Source organism: Myxine glutinosa, chromosome 13 (assembly GCF_964187855.1).
Source record: "Myxine glutinosa chromosome 13, kmMyxGlut1.1, whole genome shotgun sequence".
Lineage (NCBI taxonomy): Eukaryota > Metazoa > Chordata > Myxini > Myxiniformes > Myxinidae > Myxine > Myxine glutinosa.
Genome location: NC_136273.1, coordinates 35678544 through 35704727, shown reverse-complemented (window position 1 = coordinate 35704727; position 26184 = coordinate 35678544). Strand labels below are relative to the sequence as shown.

The 26184-nt window shown below is 43.5% G+C and overlaps 1 protein-coding gene across 2 annotated transcripts in view; it reads right to left on the bottom strand.

Moving 5' to 3' along the window:
• Positions 1–462: 462 nt before the first annotated feature.
• The window catches only part of LOC137438845 (GRB2-associated and regulator of MAPK protein 1), an 84518-nt gene continuing 58796 nt past the window's right edge, over positions 463–26184 (bottom strand). Inside the window, exons 5-9 of one of the 2 annotated variants that reach the window (XR_010986803.2) lie at positions 16727–16866; positions 16110–16589; positions 14745–14884; positions 5786–8414; positions 463–3729 (exon numbers count right to left, since the gene is read on the bottom strand). Coding sequence is in view for 1 of the 2 variants with exons in the window: in XM_068134262.2 (XP_067990363.2) it covers positions 7556–8414; positions 14745–14884; positions 16110–16589; positions 16727–16866 (1619 nt within the window). In the remaining variant the exon portion in view is untranslated. Of the gene's footprint in view, positions 8415–14744; positions 14885–16109; positions 16590–16726; positions 16867–26184 lie in introns of both variants that reach the window. The other variant, XM_068134262.2, reaches the window with a different exon arrangement.

The window sequence follows — 26184 nt, the reverse complement described above, 5'->3', positions numbered from 1 at the left end:
TGAGTCCACTGTGCAATTGCCGTTTTATTTTCAAGCTAATCGGGTGAAAATTTATGATTTTGGAAGTTTAACCTTGAGTTGAGTCAAACCTTTTGAGCTCTTTTGACCATAACTCCCCCCCCTACCTTTGACCTTTTGACCTCAAAAATAGTTGGTTTCCCTATTCAGTGACTCAATATGCAAATGCTGTTCAATTTTCAAGTCAATCGGATGGAAAATGGTCATCTTAGAAATTTGACCTCAAGATGACCTTTGACCTCAAATTCAAAAGGCTTATTCCTTATGACCAACTCTATCATCTCGTGAAGTTTCGTGAAGATGGGTTTAAAAGTGTGACCTGTAGAAAATTGACAGGCAGACACACAAACAGAATAATGCACAAGACCAACCAATATATTTGAAAAATCTTCGATTTTGCAAGTAATAAGGCAAGAGTAATTAATTCCATGAGGTGTTTCGAAATGGGTTTGGGGTAATCGCTTTAATAAACGGGGAAGGGAATGTATGGGATGTATGAAGTGGAAAAGGGGATGAAAAAGTTCATTTCGAAAAGTATTTTCAAAACTTTTTGTAATGAACTCCATAGACTCGAAACGAATGATCACAACAAGCCATGTGTTAATAGCAGCAATGTATTCGTATCATAAAATCTTTGAGCATTCAGTTTCTGTGATTAACTATATTATTATTTACAGGTATGCAAGACTAAACAAAGCCAGTGATGTGCAACCTTAGCCAGTCGTCACGTGGCTTTTATACACAAGTTCACATGTTTGCAGGCACAGTACCCTCTCTTGCATTCTCCAAAAAATAAAAATCACTTTTGTAATACAATATAAACAGTAGTTAGACTCTTTTTCCTTTTTGCAGTTTTCATATTTAGACCATTTTTAGCCATCTTTAAAATGTTTAATCCACAAGACACAGAACTTGCAACTGCAACGGTAAACTAAAAGAACAGGGGAAGGGTAAGTGGATCCTAAATTGGCACAAACCTCCAATTGATATTGCAGATTTGGAATAGACCAACCTGTTTGCAAAAAGTGACTTTCAGGGCAAACTCGAGTAAATAATTGACACAAACATTCCATTCAAAAAGGGCAAGGCTTGCAAATGGTGCACCGATCAAAGCAGCACCACTTGCACAAATCGCAAGGTCAAAACTTTTTCACGAAGGCAAAGCAACTTTTCCATCACTTCAAACAAATCCATAATGACCGGTGAGGATGATGCCAAATACCAAGGAGAGTCAATAAGTATCATCTCCTTTCCATTTCAAACCTCAACAATCATCTCCACTTCATGACGGCACTCGGACACCAAGGAAGAGCACTCCAAAATAACATCTTTGGTTCAAAGGGCGGGCACTCTGGCAGTTCAACGAATGAATGAATAGAAATTAACGAAAGCACGGTTTGTAACGGAGCCAAGGCCTATGGCAGCACATGGAAATGTTAGTGCATTGCACCGAATATGGATTTTCTCCATTACAAAATAAGTGCCTTCAATGGCAGAGGGAAAAATGAGTACAACTTTCATAAACTAGGCGTGCACAAATCGGGCCTACGTACGTCTCCTTTTTCCAAGGATTCCATAGATGGGATTTTTCATGGTGTATGCTACGACACCTCAGGTGCCAATAGGACGATGAAGTATATCCTCTCAGGTGAGACACAGACAAGCAGGTGACTATCAGCTAGCCAGCAATGGTTGACAGTTGGTTTTTGAATGTGTGCGTGAAGAGAGCGTTCCTCACTGGATAGAGATACGTTGGAAATTACGAGCACGAGTTGGGACACAGTTTACGTGTTGGATGGGAGCGTTGAGAATTTCATGGCCACATGTGAGAGACACGACCATTGTGGAGATAATAATGGAACAAAGGATGCAGTGGATAGATCGGAGGCATGCTCTGGGACTTTTAGGCCCCTTATCAGACTAGTGATCGTCAGCAGCCCAGAAAACACAAGGTCTGACTGAATGCTTCAGAACCAACACATGAGCATCTATGATCAACTTCTTAAATGTGAAAATGGTCATGGTGCCAGTGTGCATCAACCGCCATGTCTTCCAGAAACGAAGCATAAGCCAGCAAGTGTTGGTGCTCGAGTCCAAGCGGAGCATGGTGCTAGAGTCCAAGTGGAGCATGGTGCTAGAGTCCAAGCGGAGCATGGTGCTAGAGTCCAAGCGGAGCATGGTGCTAGAGTCCAAGCGGAGCATGGTGCTAGAGTCCAAGCAAAGCATGGTGCTAGAGTCCAAGCGGAGCATGGTGCTCGAGTCCAAGCGGAGCATGGTGCTCGAGTCCAAGCGGAGCATGGTGCTAGAGTCCAAGCGGAGCATGGTGCTAGAGTCCAAGCGGAGCATGGTGCTGGAGTCCAAGTGGAGCATGGTGCTAGAGTCCAAGCGGAGCATGGTGCTAGAGTCCAAGCGGAGCGTGGTGCTAGAGTCCAAGCGGAGCATGGTGCTAGAGTCCAAGCAAAGCATGGTGCTAGAGTCCAAGCAAAGCATGGTGCTAGAGTCCAAGCGGAGCATGGTGCTCGAGTCCAAGCAGAGCATGGTGCTAGAGTCCAAGCGGAGCATGGTGCTCGAGTCCAAGCGGAGCATGGTGCTGGAGTCCAAGCGGAGTATGGTGCTAGAGGAATATATAGCAAAATCTGTTTGGGTTCAAACCGCACTGCAAATTGTCAGTTTCACTCAAAGTGCCTTTCAAACTTGAGATGTGAGGACGTGTGCTCAAGCAATCATCGCTGTATGTGCACAATATACTTGCAAAGATTTGAATCCCACTGTGCAGAGAGAGGTGAGCAGGAATGGACAGACTAAGGTAGCCAACGACGTTTTGTCACACAACACCTGCCATGCTTCAAAGTGTAGCAACACTACGATACCCACCCAACAAAAGCAGCAATAGATGTGTTGCCTTCAGAGATGGAAACATAACTCCCCAGCTTGGAGCACAACAAATATCATCCATCGTTACCCGAACTTGCTTCCACTCTCATTCTGTGTCCTCCCCAAACTCTCATTCTTCCCCATATCCATTATTATTTCCAAGTCTCCCTCTACTATGTCTCTCAACCATACTGTCGGTGTATCCCTCCCTCTCTCTCTCTCTCTCTCTCTCTCTCTCTCTCCTTCTACTGTTGTTTTTGTTCTGTTACGTCTTGATCCATTCAGTGTCCTACCTTCTCCACGGGTGTCAACACTGTCTGTAGCACTCACAGACCTTCTTGCCCATTTGGCTTCAGACAACTGAAGCCAGAATCCTGTAGACCTCCTCGCGTTGAGGTGAACATCTTAGCAAACCATTCGCTGTCAAACACTATGGCGCCTTCAGCTCTGATGCATCAATCAGATGCACAAATCAAGTCAAGAAGATCAACTTGCAGTGTTCTCCCAGCAGCAACAGGAAACAAGAAGGAAATTAAAACAACTCAAGAAAACAATTGTTTATATACCAGAGAGGGAGGAATGGGGGTGCGGAGGGGACCCAAGGAGGCATTTTTGGTTATATTTGGGATATATAATAAAACTTATGATGATATTTTAATCAATTCTGACTAACGTTCTAAATATATATTTAATTATAAGAACCAATAACACCATCACAAAACATCATCCTCAGCAGAAAAAGAACCAAAAAAAATCAAATCTGCCGTGACGTTTGCAGGGCTGATCAAACATTCTGGTCTCCAGGACAGGGCAGTACCTCGGAGGACAGGGCAGTACCTCGGAAGACAGGGCAGAACCAAGGTAGTACTTAGCCACTCATCTATTCAGTGCATAAGGTGTCTCAATAAAAATGCATTCAGGTTATAGTATTTCAGAAAAAAATTAATACCAGAGAGAGGCCGATTTTGAGTGTTAGTACCTAACAGATGGCAATCGTGCGTGATGGCATAGGGCAGTGCAGGACAAGATGGCGGCAGCTCGAGCTTGTCCTGAGAGCATGGGAGGCTGATTTTGAAGTGGTAATGTTCATTCGAGAACACGTGTGAGGGGTAGGGAAGGTGGAGGAGAGAATTTGCAATCTCCCCACCAACACGATAAACCGTTTTGAGAATCTGCGATGGGTTTGAAGCTGATAGTACAGCGCAAGAAATGAACAAAGAAAGTTCTGGGAGACCTCACGCACCACATGTTGATGTAACCAGTCGTTTCTCCCAACAATGAACATCGCTCCGGTATACAAAGTCTGCATACATTTTATTAAGACACCATTTGTGCATTCTCTTCCTCTGCAATACTGTGGAATCTGGCTCTCCTCTGTGGCCTGGTGGCACCAGATCTCATATTGTGTCTTGGACGCAGAGGAATGCAAGACCCTGATGGCAATTTGAGCCACTCAGCAGGAAGCTGGGATGCGGGTCTTGCTGCTCTCCCACCATAGACAAGGTGGTGGCTGAATGGTTTTCTACCGCCTCGTATATGGTCTTTCCCCACCTGCCTTCTGGACTATTGTACCTGACAAGTCCCAGCAGGTCATACAACTCAATTTTAATCAAACTGCTCACCTCTGAGATTTTATCCACCACCTCACACTTCTCTTAACTGGAATTGCTTCCCTGATTCTGTCCAGTCATTTCTCCCCTTCACTCACTAAAAACTGGAAGTCAACACCATCTCATGGTATCCACTATTGAAGATCTTTTTTAATTCTCATCGATCCTCTTCATTTATCTTGTTTCATCAGCTTTTCCTATCTGCTCACATGGTCATTTCTCATCAGACACATCCTCTTATCCCCTCAGTTATCTTGCGTTGTCAAACACATTCCAACTAGTTCTTCTGCCTGTTTGTTCCTTGTCCATTCTCCATCCCTTACCTGCCTGTTTCTCTCTACTTCATTGTTGACGCGTCATCCTCTCACCCCTCCATCAGGTCTTCCAGAAGCCACAAAAAAATTAAATGAATCGATGGGTGATATTTCATAACTACCCTTCCCCCATTTTAAGTAGATAAACTGATGGATTGAATTAAAGTGGAGTTACAGAGCATAGGCAAGATGGGCTGAATGGCCTCCTCCTCTGTCTAAGTTCTTGTCGATGAAGATACTGCATAAGATGTCCATGAGGAGTCCAGAGTTTTAACATGGCAGGATTGTTGGGATTCTGGAGGCAGTACCAGACAAGTGGGCTCTTGTGAGAACAAGATGCATCGATGGGTACAATGAGACACAGACACATGGCATGGAGGTTCAGATGCAGCCTGGCCTGAAAAATGGGGTTGGAGGCTCGTTGAACAAATGACCTTGGTCAACAAAGGAAGGAGTGTTCTACGTCACGATTTGGTTTTCCCCTACAGATGATGCAAGAGGGAATGTGGTCATATACAGTATTACAGTAATACTTCACTTAACGCTGCCCGTAGAATGCCGATCCGTTATAGAGCTCTTTGTCGTTGAGAAATTGTTTACGAAAAAAAAATGAAGAAAATCCATAACACGTCGAATAAACGCACCCGCTACTATTGTTTGTACTGTATGCACACACTCCGAGCCTATCACAACTATTTCTCCGCCTTAGTTTTGCAGCAGAATGAACCTCCTGCCATCTTGTTTCCAACCGTTGCCATGTAGGAGAAGCAGGAGCGACGGCAATTATTATTTTATTGATATTTGGACATATTTTATGTTTTTGATAAGACTTACTGATGTTATGAAAATGATTTTAAAAAACATAGTTTTTATTTATAAAATAATAGAAATCAATGCAGGTTGTTATTATTCATCCAATAACATCAGTAAAAACAGTAAAAGTTTACAATTGAAAAAAGCTGGACTCACTAGTTGGTGGAGACAACGTTTTGGCAAGAATTGCCTTGTTCACGGCAGATTTTGAAGTGAAGAAGAAGCTTGAGAATCGCTACATCGCCAGCTTCAGAAGTGAAGAACCTGCGTTGATTTATTCAAAATCAAATCGGACGAGAAGTTCTCGGATGGTGCAGAGAGCTCGAAAAGACAGCACAGGAGATCGTTAATTACCGCAACCATCTTCGTGAATGGGGCTTCATCCGCAAACAATGCCACAAACCCCAATTACCGCAAACAATGGTAGATTGACCCCTTTTACCACATCTTTGATTCACACTCTCTTTTCCAGGAGCACATCCTGAGCGCTAAGCGAGGTATTACTATATAACCCCTCCCCCTCCCTTTTAGAGTATCCCTCAACCCCAGTGCATGTGGCAAATCACTCTTCATTGACTAGCATCCCTTTCAAAATGGTACATACCTTGAGCGAGTAGTAGTAATAATAATAATAATAATAATAATAATAATAATAATAATAATAATAATAATTTCTGCATGCATCACCTTTGTATGCTAATCTCTCGCCTTACCCCCACCCTGCACCTTCAGACCTTATGCTCCAATTCCACAAATAATTTCAACAGGTATTACAGCACAATGACTTTCAGAGCCACAAGTGGTCAATATGTACAAACCTCCCTCAAGTTTACAACAATCTTTAAGCTGAGTAAATATCCCTCTCCCTCCCTCCACCCGCCCCTTTAAAATAAAATTAAATAATACCACACCACCAACATGAAGAAATAATATATCATATAACATTGCCCACCATGCGTTATCATCTCAGGGGACCATCAAACGAGAAAGCACCTTACAGCAAGTAACCTCCACCAAGACCACTACCTTCCTGTGTCCACCCCAGGGGGTCTTTTACCCCAAGATAAAAACTTCAGGACTTATTTATCCTTCCAGAATGGGGGAAAAGGCCCAGCATCTCATAAACCCAAACAACAAAGGCGGACAGTTGAATACCTGAATGTAGCCTTCCATCCCTCCATCTTAACCTTACGCTGAAGTCCCCAGCAACAGCCATCACAATCACAGTCACAGCAAAGTATAGAAACTGCTCAATATTATAACAAAAAACAGTTTGAAGAGTGTATAAAGGATGGCGAATTAATAAAGAAAAAGGAAACTAATTGTCCGCTTTGTCAAATCCTAACAAACAAGAGTAACCAAGTTATTCTCAGGTTCACGAGAAACTCTGACACATTTGTTCGATGACTAAAGTTACACCAACAGCAAAGTCACAAAGTTCTGCGGGAGATTTTTTTTCCCTCCAAACGCCTAGAATTCGAATTAAGAGGCCTGTTGGACAAAGTCTGTACAAGGCTGCAAAATGGTGATGCTCAAGAACACGTCAGACCTTTCAGAGTCATCTCAGATTCAAGGTCTTAACAATTGAGCTCAGTACCATCAGATGTGTTTTGACCATGTGATGAAGCCTCAAGCACCAAGGGCTCATTTATTGGCGGAGAGTTATCAACAAGATAACATTTGCATATGTTACAGTTGCTGAGGTATCTCTCCCCGTCTATGATTTTTCAGACTTCAATACAAAAATTCTGTTTTTCTAAAGAATGATGATAGTGCTCGAATTATTGGTTCAACCCTTCGTTGGCAGGTTGGTACACGTTTGGCTCCATAGATGCCCCATAGTGGATGGCATTCAGTGTTTCTATGACAGATTAAAAAGCGCTGGACTTTAGCTAGAAGGCAAGAAAATGAGGAAACGCTACGATCTCATAGTTTAGGCCTCCAGCCTCCAGCAAACTGGAGAACCTTCCGCGCCTGCAATTTGCTCAACTGGAAGTCCAAGAGAAGCATTTCTTCAGTGAGTTGTGTCAAAAGTGCTCCATCTACGCACTCGCGTGAAAACCGGCCCAAGGCCTCCTCGGATAGGCCGATGAAACGCAAACACTGACAGACACCTTCCACAGACAAACCAGACAGCTCGTCAGGGGGCTGCCAGGCCATTCCATCACCGCTTGATCGATCGCCTGGAGTTCCACAAAAGGGCAGCGATGGCGGCACACATTCGGTTGTCTCATTTTGCCAATCGCTGTCTCCTGGCAAAGTGCAAGCGACGATTGGAGCCGAGACGATGCAGCAATCACAATTGCAGCTGGAATGAGGTTCACTGCCCTCAGCGGTGAGTACATGTTTGGGAGACTCTGGATGATCACACGCACAAGCCTTTGGCAAATGTAATTCATCGTGTGGAGAAATCGACTGACACACTGGTGCCGTATTCGGTACATCTGTATGACCATTGAGAACTGGAGTCTTATCAGGCATGTCCTTTAGTGTTTCTACTTCAGTCACAGTAGGGGGGGAGGCGAGAACATGTGACTGGGAATGCAAGTCCACAGATGCAACAGAAGTCTGTGCAAAGCCTGGAAAGATCGGCTGTTGTTCATAAAAGCTCATGGAGTTGGTGTCGGGGCCAGATCCCCTACGCGGACCATTGGAGATGCCATCGGCATTGTGTCTCGGGGATGGGTGGCCGACAGAAGAGGGTCGGATTCGTTTGCACGAGCGATTGTGCGGTGACGTAGTCCACTCACGGCTGCTGCCAATCTTGTCAAAAGCATCATCAGTCCTGTAAAGCATATTATGCATGGCAGTAACACGCATTGGAAAAGCAAGGTGACAAAACTCAGAGACATTGATCAAAACTTTGTTTTCATAAAAACGATAAACAAGATAAATTTGATTTTCATCCAGTGCCCCACTCCATATTATACATGTCATCCAGTGCCCCACTCCATATTATACATGTCATCCAGTGCCCCACTCCATATTATACATGTCATCCAGTGCCCCACTCCATATTATACATGTCATCCAGTGCCCCACTCCATATTATACATGTTATCCAGTGCCCCACTCCATATTATACATGTTATCCAGTGCCCCACTCCATATTATACATGTCATCCAGTGCCCCACTCCATATTATACATGTTATCCAGTGCCCCAGTCCATATTATACATGTCATCCAGTGCCCCACTCCATATTATACATGTCATCCAGTGCCCCACTCCATATTATACATGTCATCCAGTGCCCCACTCCATATTATACATGTCATCCAGTGCCCCACTCCATATTATACATGTCATCCAGTGCCCCACTCCATATTATACATGTCATCCAGTGCCCCACTCCATATTATACATGTCATCCAGTGCCCCAGTCCATATTATACATGTCATCCAGTGCCCCACTCCATATTATACATGTCATCCAGTGCCCCACTCCATATTATACATGTCATCCAGTGCCCCAGTCCATATTATACATGTCATCCAGTGCCCCACTCCATATTATACATGTCATCCAGTGCCCCACTCCATATTATACATGTCATCCAGTGCCCCAGTCCATATTATACATGTTATCCAGTGCCCCACTCCATATTATACATGTTATCCAGTGCCCCACTCCACATTATACATGTTATCCAGTGCCCCACTCCATATTATACATGTTATCCAGTGCCCCACTCCATATTATACATGTTATCCAGTGCCCCACTCCATATTATACATGTTATTCAGTGCCCCACTCCATATTATACACGTTATCCAGTGCCCCACTCCATGTTTATTTCCTTATTATACATGGTAACCTGCCAAGGACAGCATTATAATGATTTTGAAATGCGAGTGAAGATAATTCAAATTTTTCAAAATGTTGAATTTTATTTATTTTAAGCGGAAGCTTCACAGTGCAGCAGAAGTGATATTTGCTCACGCCATATATAGTTAGGCAGTTAAGAGGAAGCATCGTTCATTTTTTCAGGAAAGCACCAAATTTGGCACAGATGTAGTATGGACCTATACAATTGTTTTCCTGAGGGGCACCCAAAAATTCAGAAAATTTAAAAAATCCAAAAAAATGTCCTGGATGCCGTGAAAAAGGGGAGAAAACGGGTATTGATTCGAACTGTAGATTCTGATATTGTGGTCTTGGCAATAGCACACTACTTTACCTACCAGTCACGCGGTGTGGAGGAACTCTGGATTGCCATTGGCACTGGTAAAAGCTACCGCTACCTTGCCATCCATAAAATTGCCACCGGCCTTGGCCGCAGGAAGTCCGAGTCTAGAAAGATATGTTGCCATCCTCTATGACCGGACTACCGAGATAAAGACAGTGAATGACATGCGCCGACACTTGTTCACGAAGAAGGCAAGAACAATTGATCACATTCCCCCAACAGCAGACACCTTCGAACAACACCTAAAACGTGCATGTTTTCAGGCTGGACACATATGGCGTCAGGCACTTGTGCCCTACCCAGAACTTCCATCACCAGCTGATTGGGGCTGGATGAAAACAGGGACTTCTTGGACACCAATTTGGACCACAATACCACTGATACAGGAGGCATGTTCAGAGCTTACAAGCTGCCATTGTAAGTCGGCCTGTAAAGGCAACTGTAAATGCTCCAGGGCAAATCTGCCCTGCACATCACTGTGTGACTGCGATGGACAGTGCTTGTAGTACTACGCGTCTGTGCGAGAGCCTCCACCTTTCAAGTGCCCACAATATTTTAAGTTAAAACTGCAACTGTGTGTAACTTTGATTAATTAATACCATTCCATTGTTATCAGAGACCAATAAAACAATGTGTATCACTTGGAATTGAAATTTTACCTAAAATACTATGAGAGATTCAAGGAAAATGGAAACACCATGGCGGCCATCTTGAAATTAAAGATGATGGATGCCAATCTTTATGCAATTGATCCCATTGGATTCAGAGACCATGAAAACATGGGGTAAGACACTGGAACTGTGGTGTTATCGCTCATAGTATAGAAGTTATTGAGGGAAATAGGTCACAGAGGGCGGTCATGTTGAAATTCAATATGGCGGCCACCAGGGGTTCTGAATTTTTGGGCGCACCTCAGGAAAACAATTGTATAGGTCCATACTACATCTGTGCCAAATTTGGTGCTTTCCTGAAAAAATGAACGATACGCCCTATTTTTCGGTCTTAACTGCCGAAGTAATATAAGCAAAAGGATGGTCGACTTCCAAACATAAGGAAGATGCCCTCGGGCAAATCATACAGTGAATAGAGCAGAATGTTTTTGAAGTAAAACATGCTGTCTTGTGATTAAACCCATCCTCACTCATTTTAAGTGGAGTTTCGCAGCAAAGCGTCCCATACTGAGTTTCGCAGCAAAGCGTCCAATACTGAGTTTCGCAGCAAAGCGTCCAATACTGAGTTTCGCAGCAAAGCGTCCAATACTGAGTTTCGCAGCAAAGCGTCCAATACTGAGTTTCGCAGCAAAGCGTCCAATACTGAGTTTCGCAGCAAAGCGTCCAATACTGAGTTTCGCAGCAAAGCGTCCAATACTGAGTTTCGCAGCAAAGCGTCCAATACTGAGTTTCGCAGCAAAGCGTCCAATACTGAGTTTCGCAGCAAAGCGTCCAATACTGAGTTTCGCAGCAAAGCGTCCAATACTGAGTTTCGCAGCAAAGCGTCCAATACTGAGTTTCGCAGCAAAACGTCCAATACTGAGTTTCGCAGCAAAGCGTCCAATACTGAGTTTCGCAGCAAAGCGTCCAATACTGAGTTTCGCAGCAAAGCGTCCAATACTGAGTTTCGCAGCAAAGCGTCCAATACTGAGTTTCGCAGCAAAGCGTCCAATACTGAGTTTCGCAGCAAAGCGTCCAATACTGAGTTTCGCAGCAAAGCGTCCAATACTGAGTTTCGCAGCAAAGCGTCCAATACTGAGTTTCGCAGCAAAGCGTCCAATACTGAGTTTCGCAGCAAAGCGTCCAATACTGAGTTTCGCAGCAAAGCGTCCAATACTGAGTTTCGCAGCAAAGCGTCCAATACTGAGTTTCGCAGCAAAGCGTCCAATACTGAGTTTCGCAGCAAAGCGTCCAATACTGAGTTTCGCAGCAAAGCGTCCAATACTGAGTTTCGCAGCAAAGCGTCCAATACTGAGTTTCGCAGCAAAGCGTCCAATACTGAGTTTCGCAGCAAAGCGCCAATACTGAGTTTCGCAGCAAAGCGTCCAATACTGAGTTTCGCAGCAAAGCATCCAATACTGAGTTTCGCAGCAAAGCGTCCAATACTGAGTTTCGCAGCAAAGCGTCCAATACTGAGTTTCGCAGCAAAGCGTCCAATACTGAGTTTCGCAGCAAAGCGTCCAATACTGAGTTTCGCAGCAAAGCGTCCAATACTGAGTTTCGCAGCAAAGCGTCCAATACTGAGTTTCGCAGCAAAGCGTCCAATACTGAGTTTCGCAGCAAAGCGTCCAATACTGAGTTTCGCAGCAAAGCGTCCAATACTGAGTTTCGCAGCAAAGCGTCCAATACTGAGTTTCGCAGCAAAGCGTCCAATACTGAGTTTCGCAGCAAAGCGTCCAATACTGAGTTTCGCAGCAAAGCGTCCAATACTGAGTTTCGCAGCAAAGCGTCCAATACTGAGTTTCGCAGCAAAGCGTCCAATACTGAGTTTCGCAGCAAAGCGTCCAATACTGAGTTTCGCAGCAAAGCGTCCAATACTGAGTTTCGCAGCAAAGCGTCCAATACTGAGTTTCGCAGCAAAGCAGAAATGATTTTTTCGAGCACCACGTATAAACAGCAAGGTTGGCTGATGAAGATGGGTGGCAGGATGGCCTAAGTGGTACGCACACTCGCTTCTAAACTATGTAGCCTGGGTTAGAGTCTTGACCCAGCTATAATTAAGTAGTTAAACGGGCATCCCGTCTTCTCTCATTAGTTTGTAGACATGGAAGATCCGATGGTATCCTTCGTGAAGTGTAAGCGAGCTATCACCAGCAGCCTGGCCAAATTCCAAATTCCTGCCCTAACCTTAATCAAGCCTGGCCAGCGGATTCATCATAGACTTGAGCCGAGCTTTCCCGGCCAACTCCACAAGAACATGGGAATAATTATAACCATTTAACAAGAAGAAGAAGAAATTGACCGACGAAGGTGATGTTGGCTGACTTCAAAGCAGATGGAGGATGACATCAGGCAAATGATGGAGTTAATGGAGAAGATGTTTGTGAAGTACAAGATGCTGTCTTTCGATTAAATCTGTCAGCGCAGCGACAGGTAAAAATGCCGAGTAGATAGATAAATAGAAGATAAATAGACAAATACATAAATTAATTGGTGATAAATAAATTAATAAAGACAAATAAATAGATGAATAGATAGAAACATTAATAAGTAGATAAATACAAAGGTGATGATATATAGATATATAAATCAATTATAATATCAAAATGATCAAATATTAAAATAGATAGACAAATCAATCAAAAAAATAAACAACTAGAAAGCACCTGGAAATGCAAATGACGATTTTATATGATGCTGACCTTTGGTCTTTTGACCAAATTATTAATTTGACTTCTCCATATTCTCATAATAAAGCTTTGTTGAAAGTTTGATGACAAAACTCAAATGGTAAATCTAAATTTCAGGTCAATTGGATGAAAATTGATTATACGAGGTGAAGCTGACTTTTGACATTTTGACCAAATTATTAATTTCTCTTCTCCATATTATCATAATATAGTGTAGCAGCATAGCAAACCTGTTGTGCATTTTGTGATACAAGCACCAAATTTGGCACAAATGTACATTAATATGTTGCGAACATTTTCAGATATTGGGCCACTTGAAATTCCGTAATTTTTTTTTTCAAATTTTTTCAAATTTCGTAATTTCAAATTTTTCGGGTGACACTGTCACAATTTCGGTCTTCGAGGCCGGCCGATATAGTGGGGCGGCTTAGCCCAAATATTCAAAAGAATTGTGCATTTTGTGATACAAGCACCAAATTTGGCACAAATGTACATTAATATGTTGCGAACATTGTGTGGTCAGCAATGAAGACGAGAGTCTGAATTACATGTATGCAAAAGACCTTGTGAACCAGTGAAGCAAATACACGGGTAAGCATGAATTAAATCTAGGGCATGATATAATTTCCATGATGTTTACCTCTACACTCAATGGTGGAAGGAGGTAATGTTTTGATCCCAGCTTGTCTGTATGTCTGTTTGTCTGTTAGTCCACAAAATTCCAGACAAAGCTTGTAGTAGTGGTAGTTGTAGTGGTAGTGGTGATAACAGAAATTGTTATATAGAACTGAACTTATATTATTATTATAATATGCAGAAAATAACTTCATTTCTATATGCCCTGCAGTGGACAGGTTAATTGGTTTATGCACTGAAGGGGTCACCCTGGTGTGCACTGCTGTGTTCTGCCTCACTGAGTTGTTCAGGTATGATGTACTCAGCACAAGCTTCCGGTCGGCCCGGAGGTGGGGGTGCGGGGCCTGTCACGGAACGTCAAAACAAACGGCCTGCCGGGGCCGCCCAAAAGTCGGGCGTGAGGGGCGCGTCCACTAATGGAACGCCTCTCGCTTCCCAGATCGAGGGCCACGTGGTCAGGAGAACCTCGTCCCTTCCGGTCACACTTTGCCTATCGGCCGGCCTCGAAGACCGAAATTGTGATGGTGTCACCCGAAAAATTTGAAATTACGAAATTTGAAAAAATTTGAAAAAAAAAATTACGGAATTTCAAGTGGCCCAATATCTGAAAATGTTCGCAACATATTAATGTACATTTGTGCCAAATTTGGTGCTTGTATCACAAAATGCACAATTCTTTTGAATATTTGGGCTAAGCCGCCCCACTAATAAAGCTTTGTTCAAAATTTCATGACAAAAGCTCAAATGGTAAAAAAAAAGTAATGGCCCAGACATCATCATTCTGTGAAAAGTCCCTCTACGATATACGACTCGTTTCAATCTTCCAACCAAGTGAGGATGGACCTCTACCGCCATTAATAACAACATCCACCCTCACATTTTCATGAGCAAGCATTTGATCTTTGAAAAGCTTTACAATGAGTCTGAAAAGAAGGGAAACGACACGTACAGGTGAAGTAGGCCAGATGAGTAAAAGGAAAGATTTGGACTCAGTGGAACAGAGCGTGGCGGTAGAGGTGGACTGGAAGAGGGTCTCCCAGAGCGTGGCGGAACCGGAGGGGCGTTCAGCATCCGACACTCAACCCGAACCTGTTTGGAGGAGCAGATTGGGAATCAAAGGGGATAGAAAGGAAGGTGAGGGGAAATAGAGACACAGCGAGGTTTAAAGAAGTGGAACCAAGACACCAATGATGGAACAGTCCCTGAAAGTTGATATTATTTAGACTTGAAAATTAATTATATTTGCTGGTATAATGAAACATGGGGCAATACCCCTGGCACTCACCTGGTAGAATAAACAGTATACTGCACTGAGTAAAGGTATGTTAAACCAATTACAATGGTTTCTAGAAGACAGGGCAGCATGTACAATCATACCAACATAATCATAAGACTTTAAACAAACAAAAAAATACCAATTTTGGGGGACAACATCAACCCCCTCTCCCCCCCTAACCCCCCAATCCCCCCCCCCCCATACTATATAACTCCTAAGAACCAAATTTTTCTAATGCCTTGAACAAACATTGGTACATCACGGATGATGAAGGTTGTGGTGAAGTTTCATCGACATTGTGTGTGTGTAGGTTCTGAGAAAAAAGCAAATACCTATTTTGGGGGGAACCCCCTACCCCCCTGTATACTCCCAAAGGGGCAGATTTTTTTTTATGCCGTGAACAAACTTTGGTACATCATGGGTGATGAAGGTTGTGGTAAAGTTTCATCGAAATAGTTTCAGAGGAAAAAGCAAATTCCTATTTTAGGGGGGTGGGGGCGGGGGTAAAACCTGGATCCACTTTGACCCCAGGTAAACCCCCTTAGACGCCGATCTTTTCAATGCCGTGAACAAATTTTAGTCACAACACAACAAATATAATTTGTGCCAAATTTGGTCGCAATCCCATCAACGGTTTCGGAGAAGAAATTTCAAGTGTTTACGGACGGACGGACGGACAGACGGACTGACGGATGGACTGACTGACTGACTGACTGACTGACTGACGGCGCACCAGACGGACGGACGACGCGCCATCGCCTAAGCTCCCATGAACTTCGTTCCAGGTAAGCTAAAAAATGTGGTTTGCATTCGTTCCAGGTAAGCCAGGTTCCAGGTACCTTCAAAAAATTTTTCCAGTAAAATGCTTTGTTTAGATTCAATTCCTGTGCAATATCTTACACATACACAGCACCAAACACACCAAAGTCATGCCAAATATGGTAAGAACATTTTGAAAATGCACTAAATTAACAAAACGTGTATGCCTGAACAGGTGATCCACAAAAGACTTGCAAGCAATTTTTGCTTGTTACTCACAGCATCAGATTTGGGTGGTACTGGGGGTGGGCCTTGCGGTTCCTGAGACAATCCTCTCCTTAACATCGGACCACCACGTGAAGCTTTGCTGCAGGAGTCAAAGCCGAGAGAAGAAACGCAACAATATCGTGATGCTGCCAGCGCCGTCTGTTCAGTCCACAGCTCCTCGTATTGAAGTTCTGAGTGGCCGGATGCCTGTGCATGCTCCGAACTTTCCTCCGGCTGAACGTAATCGCCATCCATGTTGCTTGGAAGGTCAGAAAATGTGCAAAGACTTGGCATTTGAGCTATAGACTTGTCAGACCCTGCCTCAGCTGAACTCAGGAGAAGATTAGCCTCTCCATTCTCAAGGAGGCTGTTGCCGTAAATGCAGACCGACAGGCGATGGAAAGATTGCGTTAGGTCCTCACGTGCGTAGGCGAGTGAAGAGGGAATGCCCAGGGTTCCACAACCGCCGGAACAAGGCCGATTTGCCTTACCCTGTGAACCACAAAGGAAAGACACTGAAACTACTACTCGCACTTAAGTATACCCACACCCGACCCCACAACCAAGAAACATGACCTTCATCCACCTTCAGTGGCAGAGGTAATAGGTTCGTTATTGCTTTCACTTGCCTGCTTCAAAGGGCTGGATGGTGCATCATCTGCACCGTCGGGACGTGCCTCTCGCACGGCACATGAGTACGCCTCGATGTCAAACCAACGATTCAACCAGGAAACTCGATCTAGGACGAGGTCCTCATATGCACGCTCACCTGCACCATTCGTGTTACACACCTGTTACCTTGATGCGATAACTTCCCCTTCCCACACTTTTATTGTTTTAGAGATGAAAGGATCATGGAGGCAAGATAAATCACATGCAGACAAAACAACTGTATAGCATGCGGGATTTGAATTTGCAGTCCGAGCATCACCTGAAGCAACAGCGTCATTGACATCATAATTAATTGATATAACATCATGTAACCCTTCAGTGACATCATAATTATCTCCATTAACTATCTCCAAACTTTACGCTTATACATGCGTAAAGTTAAATAATGCAAGTATAAGCAGTTTTTGGTGAAAAAATATATATATATATATATATATATATATATATATAAATATACACACACACACACACACACACACACACACACACACACACACACACACACACACACACACACACACACACACACACACACACACACACACACACACACACACACACACACACACACACACACACACACACACAGTGGCCACAAAGTCCCTATGCATAATAGCGTGTCCTCTATTACTTATTTGTTTTCCAGGTACGGTTTCAGCATGACGGACACCAGTGAGTACACGATAGAAGAGAGACTGATTACTTGTGTTTGGGTTCACGACGGCGTGCGAGAATGAGCAAGTTTTGAAGACATAAGGACAAGATTTTCGCAGAGGTTCGATAAGCCAGCTCCTACGCGCACCACGGTGTGGATTTGGGAGAAGAAGGCTTTTTCAACAGGGAGTGTCCTTGATTTGACTTGATTTAGAGCAAGGCTCTTCTGCAGCGAATTCCCACTATTAAATCAAGACGAAGCGTATTTTTTTTCAGATGAGTGTGCTATTTACCTCAGCAATCGATCCAGGAATGTTTCTTTTTGGTGCAAAGAAAATCCTCATTTTTATGAGGAAATTGCACAGCATCCTCATGTCATGATGTGGGCAGCAATTTCAGAAGATCACTTGATAGGGCCATATTTTTTCGATACAAGTGTCAATCACACTGCTTATTTGAACATGCTTCAGACGTGGTTTGTTCCACAACTGCATGAGAGCAGTCTTGAGGCAACAGCTATCCTGCAACAAGATGGTGCACCAGCACATTAGACTCTCGCAGTTAGAGAATATCTCGACGACAAATTCAGTGGATGATGGATTGGACGTGGATCTGAGATTGTGTGGCCTCCTCAAAGTCCGGACTTAACAACATGTGACAACTCGCTTTGGGGCATTGTGAAAGAGGAAATTTCTCATCTCCGCCTCACAACAGTTGAAGACCTCAAAACAGCTGTCAGGGGCTGCTTTTATGACCTCCATCCCTCAACGTGGAAGATGTCCAGAAGAACATGGAGAAAAAATCAAATTTGTGCGGAGAATGGAGGGGAGCATACAGATAAATTCTAACTAAATTATAACTGTGTGCATAGGGACTTTGTGGCCACGCAGTATATATACTAACAGGGTCAACCGGTGGTACACGAGGAGGTTTGGGGCTATCACACTCTGTTTGGATGGGGGGGGGGGGGGGGGGGGGAAACTGGCACTGCAGAGATGAGGGGGGGGAGGGTTACCCGTCGCTGCCCTGATGAGGGGTGGAATACCCAGCCGGGTGAGCTTTACCCGGCGGTGGTTTTGGGACATGTTGGACATTGAAAAGCTATGGAGTTATTGGCCTCATGGTGGTTATCTTTTGCTTGCGGGCCAGCAGCACTGCCCGACACCACATCTCAATATTCACTTTATAGCAGCCTTTGGTGGCCTCAAAACGGACATGAAGGCCAACATGTGGTAGCGTAAAATCTTGCCCAGATTCTTAAGTACCTACACCCAAGATTTGGCGCCTCGAGGTGCAACGGTTCGGCCCGTGAAAGAATAACGTACAAACGCACAAACACTTGAAAATATTTACGTAGATATTTAAACATTTCCAAAGGACAGACATCAACGTGTTGTGACATCATCCCACAATTGGGCTCATTGCTCACTTTTGCTGTATTTAATATACTAGTGGGGTCACCCGTGGGAATCCCATGGGCATGGAGGTGTATCGTTGCGATCGGTGCAGCCGTTTTTGCGGTACCTGGGAACGGACGGACGGACAGACAGACAGACAGACAGACAGACGGACATTTGGTGAATTATAGTAAGATTACTGAGTGGTATATGTGCATGAGCATGTGAGGATTCTATTTCGCACATGTACGCAATTTAGAGGAGCACCTTTTGTACCACCTCATTCCCACACGCCTGTGCAGTAGCGTCCTCTTCCGTTCAACGGAGCAGACACAAAATTGTTGGGACAAATTTATATTTTGTTGAGAGTCTGGTGTGGTGAATTTAAAATTGATAGGGCAGAAAAATAAAACAATTAAAATTGTTACACAACTTGTTTAAACATGTGCAGGTACATCGTTTGAACTGTTATGTGGTGACATTGTGAAGAAATGAGCTATTTTGCAGAAATGGAAGAACGCCAAGGAAGATGGATGGTGGAGGATTAGGCAACGGAGCCAGGTGGGGTGGAACATGAAAAGGTAAGTAAAAGAGCATGACGCCATTTTCAGTTAGTAAAGATCATTACCACGCATCACTGGCCAAGATTACAAGTACTGTTTAAACTCAAAGTTAAACATTATATTTTTCATAAAGTCCGTCCATTCCGAAAGGCAAACAGCCCTGCAGACACCGTCCAAAACAATCACATGAGGTCTAATGACATCCGAGCCAAATGATAACATCCACTACCCATCAGCCAATAGCATGTAACCACCGCAACAAAAGGACATCTAAAGCTTACAGAACTTGGTGTGTTTAGAAAATAAATAAATGGGTTTAACATGTGACATTGCTGATGCACACGCTCAGCTTCATTCGGAACTAACAGAACGTGCCTCGAAATATGCTAACCACGGTAGAAACAGGAGGGAATACTTTGATCATGCTCTATCCTCCGTCCACTCAGATAGACAATGGCCTTCACAATCAACACTGTGCGTTTTCCATTCCCACTTCAAAATAGACTTCGGATCCTGGAACAAAGGAAAGTCCTTCATCAGACCTTCATAATCACTGAAACCATTAGACTTCTACATTTCACTTGCTGGTTTCAACAACAAGTGCCTGAAAGACACCGATGCTGGCTCAATGCCCTCTACTGAGTCACGCTGCTCAACGCAAACGCGAAACAAACGGAACAGAAAAAAATACCACGAGTGGTCTAGCGGGAAAATCATGTGGGTGCAATGAAGGGGAGCATTACCTGACAGAGACCAAGAGTTATACAATGACACGTTGGATGTGGAATATGTGTTTGGGTTGTTCCATCCAGCATTCCTTTATTCTTATTAGTATTATTATTATTTTTTTTTTTTTTGTATACAAGGTCGAGGCTCGTGAAAGAGCGAACATTTATCACACAAAAAATCAAACAGACACACAAAACATATAATAAGGGTAGCGGTAGATAAGATGGGGAGAGAGGGGGACGGAAACAAACACAACATTTGAGAGCAGGGACATCGAGAGATCTGTGGGAGGGAGAGGGCTTGGGGGCAGGTGGGAGAGGTATAAAACATTTTGACACTGCAAGGACTTTCAGGAAAGAAATTGGAATTTCAAAAAAGTGGATCTCGGGTGAATTAGCGGGGGTAGAAAAGATCAAGGTTTTGGATGGGGGAAGATAAGAGATGGTGGTGAACAGCTGTTTTAAAGACCTGGAGGGTGGAGTGGGATTGAAGGGATTGGCTGTTGTTCATATGCAGCACAAGGCTGCCGGGTAGCACAATTGGCTGTGGGCACAGCTGTGTGGCTGATTCAATGCCCTCTGTTAGTCAGGGCAGGAATTTGGAATTTGTTCAGGGTGCCGGAGATAGTTTGCCCAGTCTGCGCGAAGGACAACATGGGATCTATAACGTCCACCAACAAATTTTGGCACACGGGACACCCGCTTAACGTCAATCCAAGGGAAGACATGACACATTGATGAATCACCGGGATGACAGTTTGTAGCTGGGCCGGGATTCAAACCCAGGCAGGACATCTTAGAGGTGAGTGTGTGTACCTCCAGACGAGACCATCCTGTCAGGCACCAGCATTCGCTGAAGATAATTATCGATTCAGATCTTGGAGTCCAGTTTGGTCACCGCAGATCCAGAGCTTTACAGTTCAGAGCTGGTGGGTAGCAATTCTTCCCACAAAACAAATTTAACCAACACATGCTACATCGGGCACTCGTTAAACACAGCATCACTGTCACGAGGAAGTCCAGTGAATCTTCTCATTATAGTCAGGTTCACTATGTTTTTTCGTTCAAAATTTTTGGAGATTAGCAAAACTATAGATTTTTGGAATATTCAGAGCATGAGGAATCCAAAAATTCATGTTGGCATTTGCGTAGACACCTGCATGGCCGCCATTTTGGATTTTCAAAATGCCCGCCATAAAATACAAAATTTGCGCTATGTCGGCTTCTAGTCAACCTAGAATCTTATTTAAATATGCTAATCCTATGTTTTCTGGGTCAAGAAAACCATTGGTGGGATCATTAGACTTCTAATCCTAACACTTGCTTCACTTTTAGGACTTTCCAGATGACACGCAGGACAGTGATGAAGATCTGTAAAAGCATATTCCTGAACGGTATAGACCTAGTAGATCCTGTGTATAGGACTTGTAGTTCAATCTGATACTAACAAGGCTGCTTTCTTGCTTTATAAACCCAAACCTATAACTTCAAAGGACTTGCAATATCATGTATCATGTAATATCACTTGTAATATCACTGTATCATGTAATACAGTTATCTATCTATAATTCCAGTAATCTCTGTGTGTATGTATGTTTGTTTGTCTGTGACCGCTGTTTCTCGACAACCACGGGTCCGATATACTTTAAACTTGCCAGGTATATTGCTGGGGACCCGAGGATGTGCCTTTTCAAGGTTTCATATTAATCGGACAAGTAGTTACCGAGCTATGTCCAAAAAACGATTCAACCAATCAGAGAGCAGCGAGCTATCACGTGTGCCGAACGTGCCGAACAGACTCTGCCTCGGACGGCACATTTGAGAGCGTATTCATTTATTTCACGTTGGCAAACTATGTTGGCGTTAAACGATGTTTTAAAACTAATTAAAACTAATTTGCGATTCTTTCGCTTTCCTGCGCGTTTGTGCACGCTATGGCGATTTCTTTACCAAACTCCGCAAGCCGTTCGCTTTGGACCAAACCATTTCATGTAAATAGAGGGGGGGGATTGTCACCGTACTCGCAAGCCGTTCGCTTTGGACCAAACCATTTCATGTAAATAGAGGGGGGGGGGATATAATTTTAGATATAGATATAGTACGGACATGCCCTAGTATCACAAATATAAAGACAATGGTTTTCAATTACCTTTGTTTGTTGCTTTTCTATAATCCTGAGCACTATTTTGAGGCCTTTATTGGATTCCTTGACCCAGAAAACATAGGATTAGCATATTTAATTAAGTCTCTAGGTTGACTAGAAGCCGAGATCACGCAAAATATGTATTTTATGGCGGCCATTTTGAAAATCCAAAATGGCGGCCATGCAGGTGTTTGTGCAAATGCCAACATTGATTTTTGGATTCTCCACGCTCTGATGATTCCAAAAATGTACAGGTTTGCTAATCCCCCAAAATTTTGAACGAAATTATATTTGTTAACATAGTGAACCTGACTATTAACGAGAAATACGATAATCAAGAAAAACAAGACACGAGATCCATTCATGATCCATCCGAGAGCACTTCCCATCTCGTACGATGTGGAATAACAAATGGATTGATTCACATCAAAAAAACAAAAGGACGTTTAAACTCTATCGTTCGGGTTCAAAAAACAAAACTGCAGCTCGCCAAACAGCTGTCCAAAATAAAGCCTTCCCAGCATTCCAACTCCAGAGCACGAGAGAACGTGGGAAATCAAGTCAGACAACTACTCTTTATAGGACAGATTAATAAAGAGCAATTGTACAAACATTCCCTTCAATAACACTGCACTGGTGTTCTTTAACTTTTATACAAGTAAATAAAATAATAACCGACTTTCTACATCAACCTTTACATCATGTCATGCAGGAATAGCGTGGCCCATGCATTGAGAAACAAACTTCAAGAGCATCTAGAAAAGTTAAAATTGCCACATAGACAAATAATGGGCAACCGAAGTGCTCTTCAGGATCCAGCAGACCGGGCTGCTTTGTTCCGTGCACAGGCATCGTGTGTAACGTGACATATGACACACAAAGCATCTAAACATAGCTACGAAGTAATGAGGCACGAAGGAATGCGGCGAGAAACAAAGCCTATAAAAGTTGCTGTTGCCCCTCGACTAGATCCCACGGATGTTCAACCGTTATTGGATATCGGAACAAAAAGACCAGTTTTGATGAAGAACATTACCCCATCCAAACTGGTTTACTGCTACCCCAGTCTTTAAAACAATGATGTTCAGCACTTCGGGAGAGACTAGAATATAATTTACCGTGAATGCGTCGATGGATATGCCTCCACCCATGTTTGGTGGAAATCAGCCTGGTGTTGGCTTCGCGGTTAGGGTGCCGGCTTGGGATCCTGGGTTCGAATCCCGGTCCATCGCTGAATTAACACCAGGGGGGTTAACTCAGCCTGTCATCCTTCTGAGGTCGGCAAATTGAGTACCAGTTCACTGGTTATTCCCTGTGTGTGGGAAGAGGCGACTAACAGGGTTGGTGGCAGGAAGGGCATCCGGCCATAAAACATCGCTTCAACAAGCGTTACGCCTAGGTCCCCCGTCGGTGAAGTGATGTGAGTTGACAAAGTGGAAGACGCAAGGCGGCCATCTTGGATTTTGACGTGGCGACCCGATTTTCAATAGCGTTCTCCCTTATGCGTAGGTACACCCACACACCAGATTAGAAGTTAGTAGTTCGTTAATTTTTTCAAGACATTTCGCTCACAAGGTTCAGACATATATATGGTGGCGGCCATCTTGGATTTTCACGTGGCGACCCAATTTTCAATAGCGTTCTTCCTTATGCCTAGATATACCCACACACCAGATTAGAAGTTGGTACTTCGCTTATTTTTCAAGATATTCCGCTCACAAGGTTCAGACATACATGGCGGCGGCCATCTTGGATTTTGACGTAGGTTGCACCCACACACCAAATTATAATTCGGTCCTTTGCATACACACGCATGCACGCACGGACATACGCACGCACAGAGGCGAAAACCATAGTCCCCCTTTCGCTCCGCGGTGCGATGGGGGACAAAAAGAGGGCCACGGTGGCCAAAAAGGGCCAACCCTCACTCTGGGGAAAAATGGCCTCTAAAAGGTTGTCATGTTTGGTGGAAATCCCTTTTGTAGTTCACAAGTAACAATTCAATTAATTAAAGGTCACATGGTAAAATGAGCAAAGACCTTTGACATTTTGAACCCATAATCTAATCAGTTCATCTTCGCATCATAGTAGATACTTGTACCAAGTTCGGTTTGAATCCCTTCAGTGGTTCACAAGTTATCGTGGTAACGAAGATCTGACACACACACACACACACACACACACACACACACACACACACACACACACACACACACACACACACACACACACACACACACACACACACACACACACACACACACACACACACACACACACACACACACACACGACTGCGGGGGCATAAAAATAACTGGAACAGCACATTTCGACGTCACGACGTCAACCGATACGTCTGCACCCACGTTTCTACATCATTATACATGATACTTGTGCCAAGTTTGATTTAAATCTCTTCAGCTGTTCTCAAGTATCACATTTTACCTCACATGTCCTCTGACCTATGATGCCAAAATATTTTCATCATAATATATACTTGCACCAAGTTTGATCAAACTCCCATCACTGGTTCACATGTTAGCACAGTAACATAATTTTTACCTAATGGGACCTCTGTCTTTGACCTCTCAACCCCATAATATAATCCATTTATCTTTTCATGATTATACATACTTGTACCAAGTTTGACTTAGTTCCCTTCAGCCCTTAAGTTATCGAGGTAACAAAAACCAATTACAGACTCTGACCTTTGACCTCCTGACACCAAAATCTACTCAGTTCGTCTTTCCATCATTATACCTACCTGAACTAAGTTTGACTTGGATCCCTTTAGCCATTCTTAAGTTATCGTGGTAACTAAATAACTAAATAATAACTAAATAATAACTAAATAATTGAAACTTAACATGACCTCTAACCCTTGACCTCTTGACCCCAAAATCGAATCAGTTCACCGTTGCATCATAATATATAATTATACCAAGTTTGGTGAAAATCCCATGACTGGTTGACAAGTTAGCTCGGTCGCATAATTTTTACCTAATGGAACGTCTCACAATTGACCTTTGACCTTTTGACCCTAAAATCTAAGCAGTTCGTATTTACATTATTATACATGCCTGTACCAAGTTTGACTTGGATCCCTTCAGCAGTTCTCAAGTTATAAACCTATTATAGACTCTGGCCTTTGACCTTTGACCTCATGACCCCAAAATATAATTGGTTCATCTGTACCTCACTAAACATGCCTGCACCAAGTTTGACTTAGAACCCTTCAGCCGTTCTCAAGTTATCGAGGTAACGAAAACCTATCACGGACAGACGGACGGACAGCTGGACGGCTAACGTCAAAAACACAACGCCTCTGGCGACTTTGTCGGCGGAGGCATAATTAAAATGCGACCAAATACTGTGAAATGACGTTCGTCATTTCGTATCTTCAAATAAATAACTAGGTTAGAGTGTCTGCTCTGAGTCTGGGAGGTACGTGGTTCGAACCCTGGCCGAGTCGTAAAAAGACTTATAAACAGTACGTGCTGCTTCCTTGCTTGATGCTCAGCACTTGGAGGATAGAGCGCGGATAGACTATGGAGGTTGATGGGGAAATCTCTCCTTAAAACCCCACAGACTGCCAGAGAGAAATGTGACGTCACAAGATGGCATTGCCGATACCCACAGTACCCTCATGCAGTGAAACAGTACGTATTCCCACCTGTATCTATTCAGCTTTGCTCCATATGCAGAACTCCTCAAATTCATTCACCTTGGTTCCGAACACTATATTTGCAGATAAAACTAAAAGATCGACCGATGCTTCAGACCAAAAATGTATTCTTCTTTTTTGTTTTTAAAGATGGGCAAGTTTACAAAAACTGAAAGTCAGATGTCCCCTGATGCCTGAACTTCAGCAATGTCAGAAAACGAAAGTCTTCAAGTCGCTGTATCCAAACCAGCTGCTCCATGGAAACA